The sequence below is a fragment of the Juglans microcarpa x Juglans regia genome, chromosome 6D (assembly GCF_004785595.1).
Source record: "Juglans microcarpa x Juglans regia isolate MS1-56 chromosome 6D, Jm3101_v1.0, whole genome shotgun sequence".
NCBI lineage: Eukaryota > Viridiplantae > Streptophyta > Magnoliopsida > Fagales > Juglandaceae > Juglans > Juglans microcarpa x Juglans regia.
In genome coordinates, this window is record NC_054604.1 from 24,221,539 (window position 1) to 24,240,818 (window position 19,280).

Here is a 19,280-nt window from a genome sequence, read left to right on the forward strand (position 1 = left end):
ATAATGAACTCATTAGTGCCTTACCTAGTGAAGATGAAATCTTCGCAGCACTGAAACAAATTCCGAATAAAAAAGCCTTGGGTCTGGACAGAATGATCGCTCTTTTTTACAGACATTATTGGAATATCATTAAGAAAGAAGTTATCAACATAGTGCATAATTTATTTCAAATTGGAAAGCTTCTAAAATAAATGAACCACACAAATATTGCACTCATTCCAAAAATCTCCAATCCTAGTAATCCATAGCATTACCGCCTAATAAGCCTGACAAACGTCATATACAAAATCATCACGAAAATTATGCAAACAAACTCAAAACTACCCTTCTCTATCATCATTAATGGATAAATCTTGTATATAGTAGCACCTGGATAAATCTTATCAGAGAATGTATCTCAGCAGCATCCTTTGCTATGTTCATTAACAGATCCCCCAGAGGTTTATTTAAAGCTCAAAGGGGACTCAAACAAGGCAACCCTATTTCGCCTTTATATTTCACTCTATGCACGAAGGTGTTTTCCAGATTAATAATCCGATCAGAAGTCTAAGGAAAGTTTGAAGGAATCCAACTAAGCAAGAATTATCCCACAATCTCACATCTTTTATTTGTTGATGACCTCATTGTATTTGGAAGAGCTAATGAACAAAATGCAAAAGTCTTATATGAAGATCTCGAGAAATATATGGAATGGTCAGGACAGAAAATCAACCACAATAAGTCTTCCATTTTTATCTCAAGAAACACAAATTTTGCGACAAAAGCATTGATTAGCCAAATACTATCATACAAACCATCCTCATCCAGAATGAAGTAATTGGACCTTCCAACCTCTTTCACTAAAGCAAAAAAAGAGAGCTTTATAGGTTTAATTAGGGGTGTAATCAGTCCGATTTTGAACATATTTTAGAATCAAACCGATATATACCAGTTTTGAGATTTTAAGAACCGATACTGCACCAGTGTAACCGATACTTCCAATGGTTCAATTCGATTTTTTCAGTATATTATATATATGTATAGTATATATAATATACTGTATATATTATAGTTATTTATATAGGATTTTAAAATTAATATTATATTAATCAGTAATTTAGCATTAATACAAAACTATTTTATATATAATTATATATATTATATATAATATAAAAAATCATATAAAAAATAATTTATATAATATAAAAAATTAAAATATATATAAATATGAACTGGTCTGTTCAGGTTTTCTCCGATGTTAAAAAAAGAAAAATCGGAATCGGATTGATTTCAACTATTTTTGAGAAAAATGGAACCAGTATCGGACCAAACCCACCTGTTTGGTCCGGTTTACTGGTTTTTTTTTTCACCTCTAGGTTTAATGGGAAAAATCAACAACAAATTAGAAGGCTGGAAGTCAAAATTACTCTCACAAGCTGGAAGAACTATGTTAATCCAAATTGTTGCAAGCACGATCCCTACATACCAGATTCAAACATTCATGCTTCCGAAGTCAATGCGCAAGTTGCTGAACACAAGCTTCAAAAAATTTTGGTGGGATTTCCCAAAAGGAAAAATCCAAAATCTCTCTTTGAAATCATGGAAATCCATATGTCAGCTGTAAAGATTAGGGGGATGGGTCTCAGATTAATGAAGAATGTGAATTTAGATTTATTAGCAAAAACAAATTGGGAAATAAGTCAAGTAAACAATGGGCTATGGCATGAGATACTACAAAAAATATATATAAGCTCAACGGATTTTCTGAGTGCAACTCTAAAATCATCAGACTCATGGCTATGGAAAGGACTCCTTAAGACGAGAGCTTTACTTTCAAAATGCAAATGCTATCAAATCTTCAACAGATCAGAGGTAAATGTATGGACAACACCATGGATCCCAACTATGGAATCATTCAAGCCAAAGCTAATCTAACAAATGAATGAGGTACACCCGTTACTGAAAGTTTTTGACATCATCACAACAAATCCTCGTTCATGGAGCACAGAGAAAATGCTAACATTGTTCGAGCAAGAGACCATTGCACAAATAGAAAAAATTCTCCTTCCTCAAAATAGTCAAAGAATTGACATGGCGATCTGGCTCCCAAATCAGAATGGCACATTTGCAGTCAAAACCACTTACCACTTAGCAGTCAATGATCCAGGTATTTCTCCTCCACAAAACTTCCAAATTTCAAAATTCAAAAAACCCAGGAGGCTAAAGATCCACGATTGACACATGCTGCTACTGTAGAAAATAATTTGCGATATGCTTCCCACGAGGGCAAGATTAAGCAATTTCACCTCAAACACTCAAAAATGAGAACTGTCCATTATCAATGGGGAAGAAGAAACGTTACTTCATCTCTTCATCAAATGTCCCATTACATGCATTATATGGCAACAAAGCAACTGGCCATTAAGGCCCGGTTTGTATTCGCAAGCCATCTCAACTCATTTCAACTCATCTCACTACTATTCATTATTATTCATCAATTTTAACTCACAAATCTCACTACTATTCACAACTCATCTCAACTCATCTCACTACTATTCATTATTATTCATCAATTTTAACTCACAAATCTCACTATTATTCACAACTCATCTCACTACTATTCACAACTCATCTCAACTCATCTTCGAATCCAAACGATATCTAAATCTTGCAATGTTGCCGATCAACTCAATAAATGATTGGATATAGCTAATAATCAACCCAGTTCCTTTACTGAGTCTTACGACTCAAGAGTTACATCCCTTCCAAATTTTTGCAGTGATAGTAATGAACTTTATATGAAGGCAAGGGATTAATATTGTTCCAATCATTCAACTCTCTCACTCAAGAAGGCAACACTCCAGCTAGTAAAGACATTCCATGCTTATACTCAAGCATGGGAACAAAAGGCAAAAACTCATCAAAATTTAAGCTGGGGCACCTTCCCCTCTAACCAATGGAGCTTCTTCTTTGATGCAGCAGTAAGGGACCAATTCTCAACCTCTTCAACAATATGCCGAGATTCCAAAGGTAACATTGTGGAGGTATGGACAGCGAGGATTGAAACCTCCAACCCAACATTAGCTGGAGCTTCATCAGCTCTTTTGGCAACGCAAATGGCAAAAATACTTCAACACGGGCTAGTAGTCTTGGAAGGCAACGCTCAAATTGTTATAGACGCTATATCAAAAGAAACTTCCTCACCTTCATGGCACATAAATCCAATCATTTAAGATATTTGTCAAAATCTCTTACCTAGATAACATTGAAGGGTAGCCCAAATACACTAGTCTCAAAATTGGTGCACGCACTCTGTGACGCAATAGGCAGCAACCAACATTCTTTTTGGTCGCATACCTCTTGATCGCATTCCAACATGTATCTTATATATTAACAGTGGAAAAGTTCCGCCTTGAACTCTTATGTATTCCTTAATCTATTTATAATAGAATTGCATGCTTGTCAAGGAATAAAAAAAAAAAAAAAAAAAAAAAAAAAAAAAAAAAAAAAAAAAAAAAAAAAAAAAAAAAAAAAGAGATATTATATGACCAGTCTTATGGTATTTATAATTGTTATCGCGTGATACGTGTCGTTACAAGTTCACGTGGTTTTCGTAGGACACAATTCGTGTAATACAGTTATCAAATTCGGACAAAAATTCGAAAATACTTATCATTTATGTGGATGCAAGTATGCATATGAATTTCCAGGCAGCCAAACACTTTTGAAGCCACGAAGTTAACGGTCGTCAATTGATTTGGCGCGAAGTAACTGTTTGGTGTGAACTGGGTTGGAGTTGTGTGGGCCATTCCCTTGGAATTTTGGGAACGCTTGTGACAAGAAATCTCAAAACTTTCGGTGTGTGTTTTTGGACCGTTGGTTCTTCCCAATGTCTTCTATATAACACCCCATTCGCCTCTCGATTTTACTCTACACTTCTTCCTCCACTCCCCTTTCTTCTTTGCATCTTGCAACTTACTGATCTTTTTGTCAGTTTCCCACACATTCCAGTTCGACCCATTCAAAATACTTTTTTTTTTCTTATAACTATTTTGAATGGTTTTAGATTCCGGGTCTTTGATTAGGTTCCAATTTTGGAAGTTAAAGTCTCATTTTGTTTTTGGTGGAATTTAAGCGGTTTCAGCATCTGGGTACTGCTGAAAGTTCAAGTCTTTGTTCATTTCAACTTTGTTCTTTGAGTGTGACTAAAATCTGAGGGGGTTAGTGGGGGAGACAATTTGATCATAGTCAAAATCTCGAATCTTACAGACAATGATTCCGTTGTACAACGGATGCATACTGTGGAAATTGTGGTCGGTTTTCGACAAAAAATCTGTTGTTGATAAAAGCTTTTATTTTTGGATCTTCCAAATTTTTACTAGGTACAGTATAGGAACATATCCAACAAGTTGAAATTTTTTGTGCCTGAATTTTTTTGCTTTTCTATCCGTTCTGTTCGTTCCGTGTCTGTTCTCAAAGAATTAGATTAGTGCAGAGGAGCGCAAAAATATGGCAGGAGCATCATTGCCACCAGGATTTCGTTTCCACCCGACGGATGAGGAATTGGTGGGGTATTACCTGAAAAGAAAAGTGGAGAGGCTTGAAATTGAGCTCGAAGTTATTCCGGTAGTGGATCTCTACAAATTCGACCCATGGGAGTTACCGGGTAATCTTCAAATCTGTCTTTCTGGGTTTTTGTTTCGCTTTTTTCATTGATTATCTTGTTTTTATCATGTTTATTTATGTCTAAAATTGTAGGCCATTACTGTGGGAGTTTAGAAGTGTTGGAAAGGAAATATTAGAGCAATCATATATGACCATCTGACATCTGTGTTGGTTTGAGTCAAAACTAAGACTGGTGTTGGAGATTGTTGAGAACTCATGGACCAATGTAAAATCAGCCTGTGGTTTTAGTTGTGGATTTAGTGAATTGAAATTTTATGCCAGTGTGAATAGAGAATACTTTTGTGTTGGAAAGTGATTTTTTGTTTGTTTTGTTTTCTTTAATCATTGTTCTTTATGACCGATACCTGTTATCAAATTTTGTTTTTTAATGGGACCTTTAACGTTTATGTTCTAAAAGCCAGTTCAATTGGATTTCTTTTATTCCCCTGAATATTATGAAAAGGATACACTGCGAGGAAATTTTTCCCTCTGAGTGGGTTCTTCATGATTTTCGTTTGAAGCTTATTGTTTGGGAGATTTTGTTGATCTATAACTGGAAAATGGCAGAGAAATCATTCCTCCCGAAAAGAGATATGGAATGGTTCTTCTTCTGTCCCCGGGATAGAAAGTATCCGAATGGCTCACGAACAAATAGAGCAACCAAATCTGGCTACTGGAAAGCCACAGGAAAAGATAGGAAGGTGGTCTGTCAGTCTTCTGTGACTGGGTATCGCAAGACCCTAGTTTTCTATCGTGGACGGGCTCCTTTAGGAGATCGAACAGATTGGGTAATGCATGAGTACCGCCTTTGTGACGATCTTTCACAAGGATCACCAAGTTTTCAGGTAAATTCAAGAGTCTCATATAATGGGCTAGCTTTACATTTGCCTTTCAAGTTTGTTTGGAAGGCTTTGGTGCTTGGTTTCCTTCTAGAGTTTGGGAGACTGATACTGTATTTGGTTATTCTCCCAAGGGAGCTTTTGCTTTGTGCCGCATTGTTAAGAAGAATGAGCACATACAGAAGATAAAGGATACTGGAGAGCCAAAAGCTGAGAGGGTTCGAAGAAGTTTGAGCAATGGGGATTTTATGTCCACGAGAACCCCAAACGAGGCCATGAGCATTCCCAACAATGAGAGTCAGTATTCTAGCCCTAGCACTTCTCCATATGAAGTTACTCCAACGGCAGAGTTTGAACCTGCTTTGATGGAGACCAATCCTACAAGCTTCTGGGTCTCACCTGACCTAATCCTTGATTCCTCAAAGGTATCAAATTGAGGAGTTAAGAAACCACGCACCAATCAGTGAGCTTATTTTAGATTTTTTTTTTACAATTTCTTGAAAGATATCACCTTGGATTACTGCAGGACTACTCACAAGTACAAGAAGCTGCATCTGAATACTTTCCACAATACCAGTTTCCAAGCTTGGAAACTCCTTGGCCAACATTTGAACATGCAGAAATCTCTTCCAGCTCATCACATTCAAATTTCACTGGAGAAATTGAAGCTCATGATGATTTTAGTCGAATTGGCTGTTTGTCACCTTACTCCGGGCATACAAACTACATGGGCCTTTTTGGAAGTGAAGATGTGCCTTATGAAGGTTATGACCAGACCAGCTCACTAAGATATCCACATCCCTTCTGAAAAGGAATGAAAGATCATAGTAGCTCTTTTTTTAATGCAGGGCTAGAATTTTGGAACCAAGCTCCAGTATGCACACAAGCAATTGGAGATGGGAGTTCAGGGGAACTTGGTGGTCTATGGTTGCAGGAGGACAACTTTATGATTGTAATGTAGGCGCCTACTTTGTGGTAGGATTAATCAACTATATATTGTATTTGGTGTTATCTAGAAGGGCCTCCGAGACAACGCCTTTTAACGTTGATTCTTGGAATTTAAAATAATGACTATAACCCTCCATGTATTATTAAGCAGAAAACAGCTTGCTGCATAAGTACTTCTCATGCCATTGTATTAGATCAGCTGGTTTGGTATCCAAGTCTGGCTTTAGTCTCTTGTTATTGCTGTTACCTAGCAACCCCCGGTGACAATCACTATTATCGATTGCATCAGAGTTTGGTTTGCTGGCAGTTGTCTACATGGTTTTATAAATTTCAAGTGTTTGAACAACAGTCACCTTTGCCTGCATATGGAAGTATATTTGTGCATGAGTTCCATCTAATGTTGCAATGCCATGCAAACATTGTATATTTGTTTTGCCGCGCGAAACTCAAATTGAATTGAACATTCTATTGTAATTTCTTCAGGTTCATTTTGTTGAGAATGTCACTGGTCCTGAATATATACAGAACAGTGATGCGGCGCTGTTTCCTAATCAAATGGCTTGCAACGGTTGCTCTGTTTAACTTTGTATTATTGTTTGATAAAGATGCTTAATTTTGTTAGTCTGCAAGGTAAAGACAAAACAAGTTGAAAGGTGGTAGGGCATGTGAACTGGAGAGAGTACTTCTGTTTGGACTTTCAACCGGCAAAGTTGCTTTAGTTGGTGACTGTACTCGTCAAGTTGCTTGAATAGTTTGAAATACAATGTTCTCTTTAGTTTTAAAGCCAAGGTAAAGTTTACTTTTAAAATCTATGCTGATAAGCCATTGTATTAGAAATCACTTTTACGCACATTCTTTAAACTTTTTGTTGGTTTCTTATTGCTTTGGTGGCAATTGAATTATTGGTGGATTCTAAAAGACGTCCACTACTGGATTGGAAGCTGCTCCAAGATAGATCCATTTTGATATTTTTTTTCTATTTTTCTTTTATTAGGCTTCATCAAACAAGACATCCATTGGAAACTTTCCTTTCTTCTAGCATCTCAGTGACATGGAAAGGTGTAGGGGGTGGTTCCTTGTGATATAAAAACAGGTTTCTTATCTACAAGGTATAGATAGTCGAAGGAGGATTATCAAAACAAATCTAGTAAAGATTTTCGTTGCTAGCTAGAATAAAATTGAAAACTCTGCAATGCATAGAAAGTTGCACAAAAATTGGTGGCTTTATTCTCACTCATATATGTAGCAGTTTGATATAGTCTGATTGGTTGAGATGAGTTGAGTTGGGTTCATCTTCCAAACCCAACCTCACTGGTCCTTAAGTCTGTTTCAAACCTGTTGTCTAGCATCGTCAATGTTTTGGCTTCGTTCTGTTAGGTTGCTACTTGTAAGGATGGAGTTATTACTTGCTATTTAGTGATGGTTGTTGAGGAATGATCTCACATTATCTGTGGACAAAGTCTTGGATATATTTATAAAGAATGAACAATCCTCTTTTATAGAACCGATTTTATGAGATGAGTTAGGCCCATTAATTTTTTCAGTGGTTGTAGGTGTATTTGTGTATTTTGTTAATGAAGTCACTTTATATACTCAGAGAATCCTCAAACCATTTTACATTTGACGTAGTTTTGCAGAGAAAACTGCTAAATTTCAAAGGGAAAGTTAGAAAGAGCTCCATAACATGGTAGTAAGCGTTGTATGAAAAAATCTACATTTGAACTCAAGTAGCTGCTTAGTTTTATGAATAACCAGGCAGCCATGTCATTCATTCTACGTTTCAAATGACCATAAATTTAAAATAATTTGAAAAGTCTTGAGGTTTTAAAGGTTATCAACACTTTCGTCTTCTTTCTTCTTTATAGAACTCATTAAAATTAAAAAATCTTTCCAGGCAACCCGCGACCAGTAACTCAAATTTAGAGGGCAAATGTGAAACAGCAGCGCCTCAAAGAAGGCAAGTGCTAGCTAGCTAGCTAGCTAGCATTTTAAAAACATATCTTTCTCCTGGCCGAAGTATGTAAATTGTTCCTGAAGCCATCTTCACTTCGGCAAGAATCTTGATAAAGAAACCATAGTTGGGTGGCTTTAGAATGCTTTCCTTAAAGCCCTGCAATCCACAAATCCTTTTCATGCAACACTATCTAATTCTTCAGAATACTTTTCTCCCGCCCCCTACTACTACTTTTCCCTTGTCACCTTCTTCATGTATCATATGGTATAGAATGCGCATTTATGCCACTTTTCCTCACTATGAAAACAACTAAATTGAGTAGTCAGAGAAAACCCTTTATCGTTTATATGCCACTAGTTCTATTTTTGACAGTGAGATGAGGAAGTGCAGCATTGAAGTTAATTTCTGCATATGTATCTTTATTTTCCTTAGCTGATGCTTGCTTATATCTTGATGGAAGTAGTAGTGTTGGTAACCTGTGAAAGAGACAACTCTTTTGCATCATTTTGCTGCTGTGCTTAAAGCATTTACACAACAATCATGAGTATAGGAACAGTTTGTTGCTTTTATTAAGATAGTCTGCGTTACAACTTACAACTTACTTGTTGCTATCCACTTCAGTATAAACTTGCAATTTGAGGACTGCAAAAAACTTGCACTTCTTCAAGGGTAGCCTTATTATCATCTCCAAACAGAGACTCCTTCCCATCTTCCCTTTTTGCATACGACAATCCTAATCTAGATTTTGCTTGCCTCAGATCTCCAATGCCTGAATTGGTGTCTGGCCCTGCAAATCCACCCATAACCGGCGCTAGAGGAGGCCCGATGAGCAGCCCATCAGCCCCAAACTGGGGCCCGCCACGAGCATAATCGAAAAGGGCTGCACCGCTACCCCCTATCTTGGGGAGAGCGATGGGGTCAATTTTCTCCTTGTCCATCCAATAGAACAGGAATGCATCAAAAGTATCATAATAATCATCCGTGCTTCTGTAACCTTCAGGGTTAAATGCACCAAATTTGAAGGACTTTTTTGTGTAGCCTATTATAACGCATGGCCCCTTGAAGTCGCAGCAATTGTGGAAGTTAGCTGCGCTAAATCCATCAATGGTGGCCTTGTAGCAGCATTTCAGTTCCCTCCCTGCTCACAATCACTCTAAACTTTAGGTCATTCAATTCCTTATAATATGTTAATGAATTCGAATATTCTCAGTTATACCCATCACAAGAAATGGCACAATGAATATTGATGGCTGCTGCATTCATCCATTGCAGCAAACAGATTGCAAACTTGTACACTTAGAAATATCATTTGATATGATGAAATATATAAAGAAAAGAAGCACAAACCCAAGCCCATATTGATTGTATCATTTTCCTTTCCCATGCCGCTGTTATGTCATCAGCTCAAACAAACGTATCATAATGCCAAGACTTGAATACATATGGTTAAAGACATAGATGAACACTACTGTTCTGAAAAAGATGCACAAGTCACTGCTGTATTTTGTTAGAGGTGCATATGCATTTCACAGAGAGAGAGAGAGAGAGAGAGAGAGAGAGAGAGTACCCCTCAGGAATGTTTTATCAACCAGGGAAAGTGAAAATGGAAGATCAATATCATGGTACTTAGTCAGCTGCCCATCATCATACTTTTTCTTGCCAATGTTCCATCCAAATAAGCTATATGGACTTCTGTACCAGCCAGATGATACAGTGTTTGAGATGCAACAGGCCATCTGCAGATGAATAATCCATGCGTTATCTCTATTTCACCTGCGTCCTCACAAGTCACAACAGTCAGGAAAAGCAATATCTTATCCTTGAACCTTCTCTACCCACTTAATGACACGTCACTTTGCTATTGAATTGATCAGAGCTGTTCCCTGAACCCAGAGGAGTGGAGGGGGCCCATCCTAATTCAGATTTGGCACTAATGAAAGTCTTTATCTTAATTGGGACCTGTGATTAGACTAATAAGCCACCGTCCATTGTTTTAAAGATGAGTAATCCTGTATACATAGAAGGTATAAGTTTCGTATACTCTTTTTAAGAAATTAAAATTTATTATTAAAATGATTTTTTTCATTTAAATTTCATATTTATCTTTTTTTTTTTTTTTTTTTTTTTTAAGGGAGTACTTGAGTTTACGCATTTAAAATTTTAAATATTATTTTTCTATATGGTTCTGCTTTCTCCACCCCCCTCCCCCAGAAAATCAATGAAGAAGAAAAAGAAAAAGATATGGTTTTGCAATTGACACTGCCTGACCTAAGCATTATTTTGTCAACTTTGTTGTATCGTTATCGAGATTAAGATGAGTAATGTCATGCTCCAAATTAAGTAAATTCTACTTGTCTTTCCTTACAAATAATCAGAGGAAAGAGCTTCTCTCTCTCTCTCTCTCTATCCAAAAAACAATCTCAAGTTGTCTTTTTTCATCCTTTCTCGTCGGAGAGGCTCGTCCCTCCATCTCTTCTCTTTTGCTCCATAGATTTTTTCTGGTTTTACCAGAGGAAAGAAAACACTTGGTATTTTGTATTGTGATTTATGTATAGTTATATAAAATACTGTGTGCCACAAGAAGACAAGTGGGTCCATAGCTCAGTGGTAGAGCATTTGACTGCAGATCAAGAGGTCACCGGTTCGAACCCGGTTGGGCCCTATTTCTTTATTTTTATTATTTTCCCAAAACAAGCCACAATTAGTTATTTGCTCCAATGCTACATTTTTTTGATAGTATTACACAAATTCAAGATAGAAAAATACGTGATCTAGAACCGAAAAATCAATAGCCTTTTGGTTCTAATCATTTTGAATCAATATCTTGCTTACAAATCTGGGCAACAACTAGCTTTTTGCTACTAATCTGGGCCATGGGATGGCAAGTTGTTCCGAGTAACATTGATATGCGGAGTCTCACAAGTCACAACAATCTGATCACTATGATGGTATTCCTTGAAGGATGCTGTCCTCCCCAATTCTTCGACTTCCTCGATAATTTGGTCGAGTTTTGCAACCATCTCTACAAGCAAAGATGCAAAAGCAGCAAAAGGAAGTGCCTCCGAGAACTCAAGGCTAGTGATGGCAATCTTACTCAACTGTGGCCTTAAGCACTTCCGGTCGGCCTCCTTTGACTGCTCGGAAGCCCTTCTGGTTTTCCATTCCGACAATGCAGAAGAGTCTGTTTTCACACTTGATAATGAGACTCCAGAGCCTTTCTGTTGCTTTTGGCTAGCATGTGCAGCAGCTAAGGCGAGCATGTTGCTGGCTTGGTTGTTGTTGGAGCCAAGGAAGAGCCTTGGTTGGGAATTTATAGCTGTGTTAAGGTCTTGTAAGGCTTCATGGAGATGATCAGAGAGTATCTCCGGAGAGCAGTGGCATCGTTTTCTTATGCTATCTGCAAGTTCCATTAGTACTTTTGATACTTCCCCTGCAAGTCGAATGCAAGGATCTTTGAAGAGGGCTCTCACTGATCGTGGGGTCTAGACAGAAAACATGTCAAATAAGAGATGGTTAAGGAAACAGAACATCAAATATAGTTATCGTAAGAAAAATATATTTGTAAGCCGAGGAGGACACGTACTTTTTGTCATTTACGTGACAAGATTTAATTTGTTTTATAATTTAATTTTAAACTTTTCTTGCAAATCAGATCTTACCTGGATTTCTGTCTGCAAACATCCATGCAGGGCTACAACCGTGTAGCCAAAATGGCGAAGAACAGCTCCCAGTTTCACATACTGCTGCCATGGAAACCTATGGCAGTATCTTGAGTGCCTTGGCTCCCAACTTGCATGTAATGCCTGCTTAGTTCACAATATCATCGACATCATTCCAAGAACATTGAGGAGCTAGCATATGTTCTATATTAATCCTTGAGTATATAACAAACTAAACCAGGAGAGTTTGAAAAGCTTACCAACATTTCATCAATGGATTTCGAGTCCAAGACAGCCTTATAACCTTCGTAGATGGGATCCTCTGAAGATTTAATTTCAGTTACTTCTGTATTACTATCACTAAAGTACTCATTGACACAACCTGCAAAGTTAATATTTATTGGCATCGAGCAAAGGAACATTGAAGTGTGATTAAAGTTTCAAAAGTATTTATTTGCATAAGCCAAAAAAGTTCTAATTTTCTAAATTTAAAGTTTGCATGCATTCATTGCAATTAGCATACCTGCAATAGATTTTCCTAGACCTTCAAGCTTGAACACAGTGGAATGATGGAGGTCTTCCCCTGACCAATTTGGAAATATCAACAAACTCATGAATAGACAGACACCGCAGCCAATGGCAATGCTGTAGAAACGCTCATGTGCAATCTTCAAGACATTCTCAACACGGTAGCTCGATACAGTTATAAGATTAAAAGTCAAGAGAAATATCACAATTCCATAGTCATAGTTCTTCTTTATATAGGGAAAGAACCTCATGTATGTAGCCGCAGCTCCTGCCAAATTGAATAAAAATTGGAAATGAAAAACAGGTTAATTAACTTGCTTCTTCTGTAATGCAACATAACATTTAGCCTCAGAAAAGATGCAGCAAAGCAAAACTCAAAACTGAAGTCAGCTGAAGCTGGTACTAAATTTGAACGGTTCTGGTTATGACTCTACACCCTAAATAAATCAACAAAGTAAGGATTTCGACATTAAGTCTTTTGTTATAGATTGCAAAAAAGTTTGGACAATAACACTATAAATTTCATTGAAATCCATATGTCGCATGAAAATGGAACTTGAGCTATGGAAACCCAAAATTTCAGCACGGTTAAGTATCATAAAACTGCCCTTTGTATCGAACAAAACAAAATTTTGCTAAACTTCAGTTTGTTTAAATGAAATGAAGTTGATATGCAAATCAAGGCTCGTTTCATATCTTATGCGAATTACAATGGACTGAATATATTTGTGTCTTAAACACTCCTTTGAAATAGCATATGTCATTAAAAGGCCTGGGATTAATTGGTTACAGCTTAGTTTTAAGGTGAAACTTAATTACCAACTAGAAAAACTGCAGCACCAATGAAAATAGCTCGAAAGACCCGGCCAGATTCATTTGAAATGTACTCGATGAAGAAGGCCAATGATCCAGCCAATAGCGTCCCAAACCCTCTATTCAGCCCCTTGCACAAAGTTGCCCCTGTAATCGAAAAATTCTCTCAACCCAATTTAGTGACAAACTCTTAAATTAACATACAGAAACAATTAATTATGCAAATAGACTAACCTGCTGTAAACTCTAGCACAACAACCACAGTCATGACTGCCCAAATGGCACCCTGTCCTATCCCTTTGAACAGGGGTTCCATGAGATATAATAAGGAAACCAGCGTCAAAGATAGACCAACTTTCAAAGAGTGGATCACCCTTCTCGGGTCTTCTCTTCCCACTTTCCACATCGTTGGCCACACCAAACCAGGGAATCTTTTCATTTTCTGGGCAAATATTTCTATACGTTTCCCCCAATCCTCCATGGTTTTAGTGGATTCCCCATTTCTGTCCGTAGCCATTTCCATTCCTGCATGAACTTTGTTAAACATTTATTGACTGGAAACAAGAAAAGCTATGGTCAGTAATGGTAATGGGAGTAATATTTTGTACAGAAAATGGTGATTCTAATGCAAGAGCTCTGATCTAGATGATTCCCTAGACTTAAGAAACAAAAGTACCATGCGACCATGATATGGGAAACAATTAGCAAATAGGGAAAAAAATGATACTTTAATTCGTATGGTTGTTGGTGAGTTTCGTTGTATAATGGGAAACCCACCTTTCATCAAGAGGCTAGTGTCACTTTATATCTTGGGGCGAGAGAGAGAGAGAGAAAGAGACAGAGGGTGGTGACTGGTGATGTTCTTGCTACATTCACATGCATTCCATTGGCATTGACAGCTATCGAAGGTCGACGTTGCTTTGAAGGGAACTGAAAGTCAAAACAAGGTAGAAATGATTCAGAAGGTGATTAACTAGAGGTGTTTGCAATGCACCAGTACCTGGTAATTCTTCTTTAATCTGCACTCAATATACACATTAGAGATTTTCTGTGAAAGGGAAAAAAAAACTTCCTTTCTTGATTGATTTGCATAATTTAACTCGAGAAAAAAAGGAAGGATGATCAGGAGGAAGATGGCCAAATTAAGAAATCTGTTTGAAAAACTACCAAAAGTTTCCAATAGATTAGTGCAGTGATTCAATCAAGTTACTAAAACTGGGCCTAACCATTGCATTATCACAGATTGTTCTCTTCAAATGAACTCAAAACCGAGATATCCAGCAGAGTTGGCTAGCTAAATGGATGCTGTCATTATCAATGGTTAAGTTAGGAGTTGACCCAATTCAAGTGGGCATATGTATATGGTTATTACACGACCTGTTGCTGCATTAAAAGGTGCTGCAAGTTAGAGGCATTATTTCAGAATCACGGGTCATATATATACAGTTAATTGTCCCAATTAATGCTTCTAACTTGCCGGAGGAGGAAGGAAACCTTATGGTTAACCTAACAGTATGAAATTTGAGAGCAACTTTTCTTTTCCTTGTGGTATGTTGTTCTCAATCAGAGCTAGCTGTGGCTGATTTGTATTGAGCAATACACCCACCCGTGCAGTGCCAACTTCTTTATATGAATCTAAGGCTTTCCATGTGGCACATTTCTTGAGTTCCCGGCGTAATCTTCCTTTTTTTTCTTCACGAGAACTAAAAAGTTTGTTAAATGGAATAAAAAGAGACCCTTCAGTTCTAAGTTCAATTGGAAACAAGAAGAAATATAAAAAGACCCTTCTCTTTTCTTTCTTTTAAAGAGTTTTGCATGCTCTTCTTTAATCACATCATCAACTTTTATTATCTATTTATTAAATTAGATTTGGGTAATATATGGAATTAAAGCCGAAATTATTAGATGGAAAATAATATATGTAATCACATTGGATTCGATAATTTTAATGAATTTTTGAGAAAGTTAAAAGAGTTTATAAGTTGTGACAACTCTCTCTCTCTCTCTCTCTCTGATATTTTAAGGTTCAAATGCAGCAAGAGATCAGGAGAAAATAAGTACTCTTCCTCCATTGCAATAAAAGTTCAACGCTCCAACCCTAATCTGTCTTTATTATTGTTGGACTAGAGCAATTCTTTTAGACTAACAAACAAAAAAGAACTGAACATTGTTATTTCGTAGACTCTAGTAGTAAAAGGTCCGACCAGTAAAGAGTTTCCTGTTTCAGTAAATAATAATAATAATAATAATAATAGATGACTTTTTATTATTATTATTATTATTAATATGGTTGGTAGCATGAAAACTCGATTCTTAAAAATTGAGACAAATGTCATCAGACGGCTGATACATAACTGTGTTTAAAACATATGAGATGAATATTAATTTCTGACCTTAGTGAAAGACAAGCCTCCTAAGTACATTGCCTCATGGCTCATACGAGGGGATTGCCATGAGTCCCCTCAGTTCACGACTCAATTATTATTCATGAGTCCCCTCTAATTGTAATGCTCTTACAATTATTATCCATGAGTCCCCTCAGTTCACGACTCTAACTAAAATAAACTATCTTGCCCCGTAAACACGGATTCTTTGTTCAATTGGGACCCTGCAACACGGACAAGTAGCTTTACCCCTTTTACCATAGCTATCACTGCAGTTAGCACATAGAACTTGATGAGCACACGGCAAGAAAACGATTGACACTTCATCTTTCGAACAAATCATGCATTCTCTATCACAATTGGCTTCTTTATCTGAGGGATCTTCCTGACCATATAATTCATGAAGCAGCTTAGCAATTGTTTCTCCTTTTGGTTTTGCTTCCTCGTCGTATGCTGTGGAGACCATATTTGATGGATAATGCGACTCAGGGGATGGAGCAGAAGCTTTTAGACGTGAAAGTTCTTGTTCAAGTCTCTGAATATCATCCTTGTGCCGCTGGAAGTCTATTTCTAACTTTAGACGCAAAGCCTCAACCTTTCTTTTGTTACCGGCCTCAGCAGCTTCCTTGGAGCGTCGTTCCTCCTCCACTTGTGCAAAGGCTAGCTCTTTGGCCTTCAGCTCCTGCCTCCACTTTTCCTGTAATGAGAATAGTGCCAACATAGTTTAACTAAGATATACACGGAAATCATGGGAACATACAAGCCACATAACCGAATAATAAGCAAGCACCTAACTGGGACAGTCGTACGTGCAAAGATTATAACAGTGATGAAACTGGCACAAAGAAAAGGTGTTGAATTGGGTTTAAGGTTCTGAAGGACCCACTGAGATTATTAGATGCATGGGGATTGGGTTGGTGATCAGAAATTCTGGAAACTCTACCAGAGTTATCAGATTCAAATGACTTAATCCCCACTTCATTTCAAGGCATTTACTTTATCCTCATATATATCATTTATAAAAATAAAATATATTACCATCATGTACATCTTACAGAATATCACCGATGGGTCTAAAATTTTGAAATCCAACTTATCATATTTCCATTGAACATATTGCTTCAATATACTGCCCAATCTTAGCTGGTTCCTCATTTGTTAAACTCAGCCCATACATTGCATATAATCATTTTTTGACTCGTCATCCTGTAGCTTTTGTGCACGTATTCATGACAAGTAACTATTAGTTTGTGCGTGTGTGGTGTGAAGATGAATAAATTAACATTCTTAACACACCTCAGCTTCTTTCTGAGCCAGTGTGATTAGAACCAGCTGTTGTTGCAATTCCATGATCTTCTGTTTCTCGTCTGCAATCTCCTCCTGCAACTTTGTTTTCTGTTTTTCCCATGCCAAAAGCTTCTTCATGCACTTTTTCTCCCTCTTTGCAACCTCCAAACATGTCTCGACTGACTCTGATGCACTTAATTTAGAAGCCTCCATCTCTGCTCTGATTTCAGCATTCTCAGTCTCAAGTCGTCTCACAGCCGCATTTGCCCTGTCCACTTGACCACTAGCCTTTCTCAATGCATTCTCCATCTCCGAGAGTCTCTTCATGGTTGTATCATCAAGAGTTTGTTTCCCTTTCTTCAACCTTTGAGTCTCCTCCCTTTCCATTCTCAACATCTTAAGCTCAGTCAGATCATGGCAAAGCTTTCTCGCAGCTTGCATTGCCTTCTGATGTGCCCATTCCTTCCGGTCCTTCACTTGTTTCTCGAGATCCTTTACCTGATGAAGCAAAGTTACAATCATCTCATCCTTCTGATCTTCTGCCACAGAATCCCAACTCTCATCAAGCTTCAAATCACGAAATTTACTCAAAACCGAGTTTACAACCTCTTGGTTGTTAAGACCCAAAGAATCTTCATTCTGCTCAGCTGGAACTTCAGCTCCCAATACAAAATGGGCATGCCCATGCGACAAAGCACTCGGGCAGGCTTGAGAGTGTAGCTGCAGCTGTTTTGAGTTGGCCCGGAAACCAGCAGCAAAACTTGCAACATTCCTTTTTAATAATGACTTCATCGAAGGAGAAAGATTAAACCTCTTTGGGCACTCAATATCTCTCGGCAAAGTCACCTCATTAACTGGAAACTCCGACCCTCCCCCATTCCCAAAACCCCACCCACCATGAAACCTACAAAGTGCTGGGGCCATAACACCACGACCACCCACGCTCTCAACACCATTAGACACAGCAGGACCACTACTAAGATCCTTATTTCCCATATTCAAAGGAAGCACCGGGATTTCAATGCTACTCGCCCGACCCACATGAAGTTCACTCATAAGCAAACACCACATGGCATCACCCTTACTCAAATTTGGTCTAACCTGCTGCAAAATACACACCATACCCGCAAGCGAGTACTCCTCCAACTGCCTCAAATCCGTGAACACAGGCTCTGAATCATCCGAATTCCCATCACCACCACCGTTACCTCGATCACTAATACCACTACTTGTCAAATACGCCAAGGAGTTATGCATAATGTTTGTCAAAACATCCATACCACCATACCAATGCCCGTTTCTCAAAATCGCTTTAAGGGCAACATCCTCATCATATCCCAATGCAACAAGCTTAGAAATAGCTTCATTGTAGAGGAATTCCAAGTTTTTTAACAGAAACTCCTCTATTTGTTCCTCGGAACAGTAGCCCCACCCGTTATCTTCGGTATCAGGGTCATTAGAATCAGGGTTTTGGGTCGAGTCCTTGAGACCCAGATGATCCAGACGGTATTTCCAAGATTTGAGACTAGAATCAAATACGGATTTGGAGATTGATGCTCTGTCTAAATGAGCATTGGAATCGAATTCAGGTTTCACCGATCGGAGCCTCCGATTCGCTCTGATGTGCTTCTCTCTTACAGTGCAACCCATGTGCGTGTATATGTTTAAACAGAGATTGATACAGAACCGCAATAGAATTACAAAAAGAAATAGACTATTAATCTGTATGAAATAAGAACGAATTTTTATGCTATTTGAGAGACTCACTGTATTTCTGGAGAGGATCGGCTATTGATTCTGCACGACGCAGCAGAGAGAGAGAGAGATTGTAAACGCGCACGAGTGGATGACAACTGACAAGGAAAGGGCATGCAAATTGCAGAGAGCTTGATATGGTTTAGGTGTTGATCTATGGCTTATCGGATTTATATTAGAGAAATGATATTTGTACTAGTGCCCAAGTAATTCATATAAAAAAATTTAACTTTTTAATAATAAATTATATATATTTTTTTAAAGCGATTGTATGGTCCTTACGTATTCTATAATTACATGACTACCACTTAAATGATAGTTATTTAAAAAATATCACATAATCAACTATGAATGGAGATAACAATTTATTGGCTAAAGAAAAGCATATTAATCAATTAAGAATTATTCATGTAAACATTAATTTATATAATATAACATTTTATGATAAGATGTGAGTAGTATGTGCCTA

General features: G+C 37.6%; 4 protein-coding genes and 1 non-coding gene across 5 annotated transcripts; 2 read left to right on the plus strand and 3 right to left on the minus strand.

Moving 5' to 3' along the window:
• The first annotated feature begins 3,897 nt into the window (after nucleotides 1–3,897).
• On the plus strand, nucleotides 3,898–6,779 carry LOC121234912 (NAC domain-containing protein 71-like). The gene is made up of 5 exons (XM_041131054.1): nucleotides 3,898–4,645; nucleotides 5,212–5,489; nucleotides 5,618–5,908; nucleotides 6,010–6,247; nucleotides 6,332–6,779. Exons 1-5 carry the CDS (start codon nucleotides 4,489–4,491, stop codon nucleotides 6,442–6,444), a joined length of 1,077 nt encoding a protein of 358 aa, XP_040986988.1. The 5' UTR covers nucleotides 3,898–4,488; the 3' UTR covers nucleotides 6,445–6,779.
• Nucleotides 6,780–8,930: 2,151 nt separating this feature from the next.
• Nucleotides 8,931–10,204, minus strand: LOC121234913. The gene is made up of 2 exons (XM_041131055.1): nucleotides 9,953–10,204; nucleotides 8,931–9,523 (listed from the first exon to the last, which is right to left on the minus strand). The coding sequence occupies exons 1-2, from the start codon at nucleotides 10,119–10,121 to the stop codon at nucleotides 9,003–9,005; spliced, it is 690 nt and encodes a 229-aa protein (XP_040986989.1). The 5' UTR covers nucleotides 10,122–10,204; the 3' UTR covers nucleotides 8,931–9,002.
• Nucleotides 10,205–10,975: 771 nt separating this feature from the next.
• On the plus strand, nucleotides 10,976–11,047 carry TRNAC-GCA. The gene has a single exon. It is a non-coding gene; the product is annotated as a tRNA-Cys (tRNA).
• Nucleotides 11,048–11,179: 132 nt separating this feature from the next.
• On the minus strand, nucleotides 11,180–14,165 carry LOC121236139 (aluminum-activated malate transporter 12-like). Its single transcript, XM_041132653.1, has 6 exons — nucleotides 13,620–14,165; nucleotides 13,392–13,532; nucleotides 12,568–12,840; nucleotides 12,305–12,426; nucleotides 12,045–12,188; nucleotides 11,180–11,867 (listed from the first exon to the last, which is right to left on the minus strand). The coding sequence occupies exons 1-6, from the start codon at nucleotides 13,930–13,932 to the stop codon at nucleotides 11,247–11,249; spliced, it is 1,614 nt and encodes a 537-aa protein (XP_040988587.1). The 5' UTR covers nucleotides 13,933–14,165; the 3' UTR covers nucleotides 11,180–11,246.
• A 1,697-nt stretch (nucleotides 14,166–15,862) lies between these two features.
• On the minus strand, nucleotides 15,863–18,957 carry LOC121234831 (MND1-interacting protein 1-like). Its single transcript, XM_041130947.1, has 2 exons — nucleotides 17,066–18,957; nucleotides 15,863–16,466 (listed from the first exon to the last, which is right to left on the minus strand). The coding sequence occupies exons 1-2, from the start codon at nucleotides 18,704–18,706 to the stop codon at nucleotides 15,951–15,953; spliced, it is 2,157 nt and encodes a 718-aa protein (XP_040986881.1). The 5' UTR covers nucleotides 18,707–18,957; the 3' UTR covers nucleotides 15,863–15,950.
• Between the last annotated feature and the right edge of the window lie 323 nt (nucleotides 18,958–19,280).

Bases quoted from the DNA above. Each gene is read 5' to 3' on its own strand.
- LOC121236139 (XM_041132653.1), bottom strand. From the start codon at position 13,932: ATGTTTAACAAAGTTCATGCAGGAATGGAAATGGCTACGGACAGAAAT. The intron at 13,533-13,619 runs GTTAGTCTATTT...TTTCGATTACAG, and splicing joins TGTGCTAGAGTTTACAGCAG to GGGCAACTTTGTGCAAGGGG. The intron at 12,189-12,304 runs GTAAGCTTTTCA...TGAACTAAGCAG, and splicing joins AATCCATTGATGAAATGTTG to GCATTACATGCAAGTTGGGA.
- LOC121234912 (XM_041131054.1), top strand. From the start codon at position 4,489: ATGGCAGGAGCATCATTGCCACCAGGATTTCGTTTCCACCCGACGGAT. The intron at 4,646-5,211 runs GTAATCTTCAAA...GGAAAATGGCAG, and splicing joins CGACCCATGGGAGTTACCGG to AGAAATCATTCCTCCCGAAA. The intron at 5,909-6,009 runs GTATCAAATTGA...GGATTACTGCAG, and splicing joins TAATCCTTGATTCCTCAAAG to GACTACTCACAAGTACAAGA.
- LOC121234913 (XM_041131055.1), bottom strand. From the start codon at position 10,121: ATGGCCTGTTGCATCTCAAACACTGTATCATCTGGCTGGTACAGAAGT. The intron at 9,524-9,952 runs GTACTCTCTCTC...GATTGTGAGCAG, and splicing joins TGATAAAACATTCCTGAGGG to GGAGGGAACTGAAATGCTGC.
- LOC121234831 (XM_041130947.1), bottom strand. From the start codon at position 18,706: ATGGGTTGCACTGTAAGAGAGAAGCACATCAGAGCGAATCGGAGGCTC. The intron at 16,467-17,065 runs GTGTGTTAAGAA...TTCTCATTACAG, and splicing joins TGGCTCAGAAAGAAGCTGAG to GAAAAGTGGAGGCAGGAGCT.